This window comes from Littorina saxatilis, linkage group LG4, assembly GCF_037325665.1.
Source record: "Littorina saxatilis isolate snail1 linkage group LG4, US_GU_Lsax_2.0, whole genome shotgun sequence".
In the NCBI taxonomy this organism is placed as follows: Eukaryota; Metazoa; Mollusca; class Gastropoda; order Littorinimorpha; family Littorinidae; genus Littorina; species Littorina saxatilis.
The window spans coordinates 8,901,988-8,909,193 of record NC_090248.1 but is presented as its reverse complement, the minus strand read 5'-3'; the positions used below and the strand labels follow the sequence as shown (position 1 = coordinate 8,909,193).

General features: G+C 43.7%; 1 protein-coding gene across 2 annotated transcripts in view; it reads left to right on the top strand.

Moving 5' to 3' along the window:
* LOC138963902 (toll-like receptor 2) overlaps nucleotides 1–6,783 on the top strand; it is a 19,766-nt gene extending 12,983 nt beyond the window's left edge. For both annotated transcript variants that reach the window (XM_070335754.1, XM_070335753.1), the window contains exons 7-9: nucleotides 690–873; nucleotides 3,854–3,998; nucleotides 6,394–6,783. In XM_070335754.1, the coding sequence (XP_070191855.1) occupies nucleotides 690–873; nucleotides 3,854–3,998; nucleotides 6,394–6,783 (719 nt within the window). The remainder of the gene's footprint in view (nucleotides 1–689; nucleotides 874–3,853; nucleotides 3,999–6,393) is intronic.
* The last annotated feature ends 423 nt before the right edge of the window (nucleotides 6,784–7,206 follow it).

Below are 7,206 nucleotides of genomic sequence, written 5' to 3'. Positions count from 1 at the left end.
CATCAATAATCCAAAAATAGATAGACTGCTGACGTTCCAAAATTCAGAATAAAAAACCAAGACAAAGGACTCTTTAATAATAATGTCAATGCTGGATCTGCGGAAATCAAACGCGTTTGTGTATTCCAGAAGCCCCCTCTCCACCCTTATCCGGCAAGTGTACCGTTTTTCTCAAGGAGAGACCCAAAATACTGTTTGCGAAAGATTAATTTCAACAGCATCTAGGGCCAAAGCCGCCCACCAGCCCTAGCACTAACCCCATAATGCCAGACGCCAGGCGGAGCAGCCACTAGATTGCCAATTTTAAAGTCTTAGGTATGACCCGGTTGGGGTTCGAACCCACGACCTCCCGATCACGGGGCGGACGCCTTACCACTAGGCCAACCGTGCCGGTCACCCACAGTCATTTTGTTGTTTAGATGTAAAGTCAAGTAAGTTTTAATAATCCAAAATACGATATTCAAGTTCACTAACCTATGTGCAGGTGAACAAAATAAATGGATTCATTCGCTTGTGACTTCCTGGCAAGCGGCCACACATTCCGTCAAGCTTAGTTTTGTCTACTAATTGTTTGTCTGTGCACTTAAACGACCGTTGGGTCGATATATGTGTGATTGTAAAGTATTGTTTAGTCAATAACAAATGTTCCAACAACTTACCTTTCTTGGGTTTTTGATTCTATTGTCCAGGTGGGTTCGTGGGTGACCACCACCACTACCAGTGCTTCGCGCCACGCTCCCTGTACAACACACGCCTGGCGGATCTGCAGATCACCATCCACACCTGTCTGCTCACCGTGGTCCAGGAGATCCTCATCTACTTCGTCTGCTTCTTCTTCATCTTTTGCCTCCTGGCCTATGCCCTGCTCTACAAGTAAGGCTGGCTGGCTGGTTGGTTATTGCCTTGTTTTTTGTTTTTTTAATGAGATACGTCATCAGCAAACCAAGAGGTCTCTTCTTGCACCCATGTTCGAATGTAAAATCTCTGACGTCACAAGCACAACACAGTTCGGGAAGACGTCACAATGCGAATAAAGGCGTCACGTAAAAATTCTGTCACTTCTTATAAATAACTCCTGAAGAATCAACAAAGTGTGTCGAGAATGAAATTAGTCTCGGTGACTGCGTCATGTCAACTGTGGAACATTATTTGTAAGGTCACCGCCAGGTGGTGCATGTTTCGGTATTGTGGGCTTTTAATGTCTCCCAACCGATAGGAGACCGATGCACGTTTTTACTTTCTTAGTTCACATGGCAGTCTCCATGCTAAAAACGTATTCACATTTGGGTCTATCAGTGTAAAAAGAAGGTTCTAGAAAGCTTAATATATGTGTATTGTTATGAAAACCGAATCTTTCTGCATCTTTAAGTCTTTTTGGTCTAAGCGTGTTTTTATTAATTTCTTGTATACATGTTATATACAGTAACAACATTAAAGGCAGAGTAAGCCTCCCGTAAACCATCACAGATACAGTCAGGCTTTTACACACAGTACAAACACCCTTTCATTTAAACACTCACCAATTGAGAACATTCTAGGTGCCCTCCGTAAAGAGCGAACAATTTTCAAAGAATTTATTTTTGCGTGGTTTATCTTACCCCTGAGCCATCGTGAACCCGTGTGATCCAGTTTTCCCCCTTTTCACAATGTAGTCGTCATAGTTAGTCATTTGAATGCGACTCGACGTGAGCTTATCTACAATAGCACGTTTTTTATGCACGAAACAACGGCTGTGGTTCACAAGAACTCTAGCGATGGCTTTTGACTGTTGAGAGGAACGGCGATTTGCACTGATAAACCGGGCCGTCGTCTGCTACGACCCTTGCGTGACCCTGCTTCCGGGTTTTTCTTTTTTTTAAACTTTCACAACTTCGAATTGTTCTGATCTTGTCTTGATGAAAAACGAATTCTTTTATGATTAAAGAATGTTTGTGTAACAAGCTGTCAATTTATTATTTAGATTTTAAAAGTTAGGTCTAGCGCAAAAACGAGGCGCCATTGTTCTTCAGGGCCAAGTCCACGAAAATAAATTCTTGGAAAATGTCTCACGTTCGACAGAAAGCAGCCAGGATGTTCCCGTTCGGTGAGCGTTCAAATGGAAGTATGCTTGTACTGTATTTAGACGCTCGGGGAGCTCTGTGATGGTTTACGGGAGGCTTACTGTGCCTTTAAGAACGTTAACAAGCTGACTGCTTGTGGACAAGTCTTGTTCTTTGGCTTCTATCTCTTGTTTTTGATCTTCCGTTGTTTTGTTGTTATTGCTGTTACTGCTGATGGTTTTTTTTCAAAGTTTATTTTTTTGCTTATTAGTTTGTTGGTTTGTCACACGTTTTGTTATTTCACTAGTTCACTAGTCTTCTTGTACTGCTGTCGCCAGGCATACGCCATACAACTGACATACAATACAATACAATACAATACAATACAATACAATACAATACAATACAATACAATAACTTTATTAATCTCTAAAAGAGAAATTGCATTGCTGAGCGTTTGTGTCCGTAATAATAACATACATAAAACATTCAAAATAAACATTTGTTCTTTGTCCTGAGAAAATATAGCACATTGGTTATCACATAAGAAAGTATATTAAAAATAAATTAACATGCATTCACCATCAACAGTGCACAAACGAAAGTCAGCACCTTGCCGGTTATCACATATTGTCTAAGAGAGTAGAATAAGAGTATATAATCATGCAAAACAAAATCAACAATACTGAAACAATACAGAACACTGACCCCGTGCATCAGAGCGACAACACCAGCATCTACCGCCCCACCTGAGAATTGAAGATGTGAATTGCAGATGGAATGAACGAATTTCTGTAGCGTGTGGATCTTGCGGTTGGTTGTCTGAATCTGTTGCTCCTGTCTGTCCGTCTACTGTCAAATTCCGGTCTGAGTGGGTGCGAGTCGTCAGCCAAAATCTTCTGTACCTTGTCAGTCAGTCGTCGTTCATGTGTTGATGTGAAATTGTCCTGCTTCCTCCCAACCACCCCACTTGCTTTCCTGATGAATTTATCTAATCTATCCCTGTCTTGCTTGTTGATGTTGCCACCCCAACACACGGAGCCAAAGTACAACACACTATTGCACGTTGAAGTGTAAAACATCTGAAGGATTTCTTGTCTGATGTTAAAAGACCTGAGTTTTCTCAAAAAGTACAGGCGAGAGTGGAGTTTCTTCACAAGGGCATCAGAGTTTGGTTTCCATGTCAACTTATTGTCTATAATCACCCCCAAATACTTATACTGCTCTACCTTCTCTACGACCTCCCCCTTGATCACTATCTCCCTGTGTACATGTTCCCCCCTCCTGTTGTCCATTATCATTTCCTTTGTCTTCCCCACATTAAGCTCTAAATAGTTGTTTTCACACCACCCCACAAACCTATCTACCTCCTGCCTGTAGTCAGAGTCGTCGTCATCAGTCAGCAGTCCGGTCAGTCCAGTGTCGTCAGCAAACTTGGTTATGGCGCAGGAGTCACTAGAACTTCTAAAATCTGCTGTGTAGAGAGAAAAAAGAAAAGGTGAGAGTGGTGGCCCTGTGTTTGTGCAGATTGTGTCTGAAACTGATTGCCCCCCCACCCTAACATACTGTGGCCTGTTTGTCAGGTAGTCCATAACCCAGAGGATGGTGGCTGCTGGGACATTCATGCTAAAAAGCTTCTCCGCCATTAAATGAGGCTGTATAGTATTAAAAGCGCTGGAAAAATCAAAGAACATCAAGCGAATATAAGAGCCAGGCTTTTCTAAATGAGAGTAGATCTTGTTTAAAACATGCAACACAGCATCATCAACACATAGTACAGGTATGCTGAGTGAGTGGTTTCCTTTACCTGGCAGGTACCGGTGGCAGGTGAGGTACTGGATGTACATGCTGCACGAGCGACTGGCCAGGCGGAACGTGGAGCCACCCAGCCGGCCCGGGGCACGCTTCACTGCCTTCGTGTCCTACTGCAAGGAAGACAGCAACTTTGTGCTCACCAAGGTGTTTACTCTAATATTTAATCGTTTTTACATTTAGTCAAGTTATGACTACATGTTTTAACGTAGAGGGGGGAATCGAGACGAGGGTCGTGGTGTGTGTGTGTGTGTGTGTGTGTGTGTGTGTGTGTGTGTGTGTGTGTGTGTGTGTGTGTGTGTGTGTGTGTGTGTCTGACTGTCTGTGCGTGTGTGTGTGTGTAGAGCGATTCAGAGTAAACTACTGGACCGATCTTTATTAAATTTTACATGAGAGTTTCTGGGTATGATATCCCCAGACGGTTTTTTCATTTTTTCGATAAATGTATTTTATGACGTCATATCCGGCTTTTTATAAAAGTTGAGGCGGCACTGTCACACCCTCAATTTTCAATCAAATTGATTGAAATTTTGGCCAAGCAATCTTCGACGAAGGCCGGATTCCAGTATTGCATTTCAGCATGGAGGTTTGAAAATTAATTAATGACTTTGGTCATTAAAAATCTGAACATTGTAATTAAAATTATTTTTTTATAAAACGATCCAAAATTACTTTTATTTTATTCTTCATTATGTTCTGATTCCAAAAACATATAAATATGTTATATTCAGATTAAAAACAAGCTCTGAAAATTAAATATATAAAAATTATGATTAAAATTAAATTTCCGAAATCGTTTTCAAAACTATTTCATCTTATTCCTTGTTCGGTCCTGATTCCAAAAACATATAGATATGATATGTTTGGATTAAAAACACGCTCAGAAAGTTAAAACGAAGAGAGGTACAGAAAAGCGTGCTATCCTTCTCAGCGCAACTACTCCCCCACTCTTCTTGTCAATTTCACTGCCTTTGTCATGAGCGGTGGACTGACGATGCTACGAGTATACGGTCTTGCTGAAAAATTGCATTGCGTTCCGTTTCATTCTGTGAGTTCCACAGCTTGACTAAACGTTGTATTTTCGCCTTACGCGACTTGTTTCTTCTTCTTTGTGCACTATCTTTTTGTAATGAGCGCTTCTGGGGTGATAACGCGAGACAACTCCTGTGATCTTGCCGCGAGGTGGCGCCAGTTACCTGCCGAAAGAAAGAAGGGGCATAACCTCACCAGAACCGATCATTATCTGTTTACCGTTTAAAATGCACGACTTACACACGAACTGTTACCAAACGATATGCTATTTGGGACCAATGCAAGTTTTTTTCCTTTCTCGTGTGATCTTGCCGCAAGGTGGCGCCAGTTACTAGCCGAAAGAAAGAGGGGGCCTAACCTCACCAGAACCGCCCGTTGTCAGGCAGGCCTAGAGGCAATTTTCTGTTTTGTAAAGACAGACAATACAGAATTTGTTTGTAAAACACCGTTGTCTTGGATCGAATTACAGTCTAACGTAATGGTCTGTTGAGAAATAGGGGGTGACATCATCTGCATTGTTAGTCACCGACAACAGACGATGAAGACAGTACGAGGTTTACGTTTTCAGTGTGAAATTGAAAATGATTCGTTGGCCATACCTGGAACAATGAATCGGATAGTGCATGTATTTCCAGCAACAAAAACCTATGTTGTTGTATTTAAATTGTAACGTCGTCTTCCTGAGCTTTAAACTCCTTCGAAAACGAATGTCGGACCGTAGTAATAGACGATATTCGGAAAATGCCTCTGTCGGGTGTCGTGGCGTGGTGGTAAGACGTCGGCCTCCTAATCGGGAGGTCGTGAGTTCGAATCCCGGTCGCTGCCGCCTGGTGGGTTAAGAGTGGAGATTTGTCCGATCTCCCAGGTCAACTTATGTGCGGACCTGCTAGTGACTTAACCCCCTTTGTGTGTACATGCAAGCACAAGACCAAGTGCGCACGGAAAAGATCCTGTAATCCATGTCGGAGTTCGGTGGGTTATGGAAACACGAAAATACCCAGCATGACTACCGAACGAAAGCGGAATGAAGCTGACTATGCTCTCAGAGTATAGTGTGGGGAACCCAAATGGGCAAACGAGCTCACACGTCACCAGAATTTCTGGAACGCTGAAAAAGAAGAATATGGGTTATGAAAGAGTGAACGCTCATGCTTTTATTGAGGCACACTTTCCCACGTGACATTATGGGCCAGTCACTAGCGAGGGGTGTGTCTGAAGGAGCACGTGTGGAAAGTTTGCCTCAATGGTGAAAAGCAAGAGTATTCACTCTGTCTTAACCTGAAAGAGTTATGTTTGGAATTGGTCTATTTTCTCTCTGTGCCTCTCTTTATGCCAAACAAAACATTTCTCTTTTCTATTCTTCCAGGCGCTACCAGCCCTGGAGCGTAACCGCCGACTAGCGCTGTGCATCCACGAGCGAACAAACTAAGCTACATACCCTAGGAAAACAAAGGCCGGTATTAGTAATTTTTCTCTTTTAACGAAGTATGTTTCTTTTCCTTTTTCCCAGGCGCTACCCGCCCTGGAGCGGAACCACCAACTGGCACTGTGCATCCACGAGCGAGACTTCATCCCTGGCACCTACATCTCGCAGAACGTAGTGGAGCGCATGGCAGAGTCGTGTCACGTGCTGCTCGTGCTGTCCAACAACTTCCTGAAGAACGACTGGTGTCGCTTCGAGCTCTTCGTGGCGCAGCAGTACGGCCAGATCCACCGCAGGATTCCTGTCACCGTGCTGCACTTGGAACCGCTTCGCGTGGAGCTGATGGACGCCCACGTGATCGCTCTCCTCCAATCTGTGCCCGGTGTGGAGTGGCCCGGATGGGGGAGTGAGTGCAGCGCACGCGCTGTTGAGAGGTTCTGGAGCCGCCTTGGACGGATTTTGGGGTCCAGACGGTAGCAGTGAGAGTATATTTCCAGGGTATTTGACCAACTGTTTTCAGTCTTCACATATTTACGCTCGAAGATGACAAGGAGCACAACCCATGACGAAGACGGAGCTACCTTAGCGGCCTCCCATTCGTATACAAGGACTTCCAAGAACCCGAGTATAAAACGTGGACACGGAAATGGGCCTTGGTGCTTAAAACAGTATCTATTCTAGGCCTTTTGGCTGAAAGCATATAGTGACTGACGGACATGCTTGTGTCACGAGGACTCCAATCGCTGCTTGCCTATCCGCACCCACAAACAATCTCCCCCGCATTTCTCACTTGTGTCGTGAAGAGGTGAACTTTTAGGCCAAAAAAAAAAATAGGTCTGTTTACGGTAACCCGACCGACCCTAGTTTTTTCGCGCGACCCTAGACTTTTTTTTGGCATTT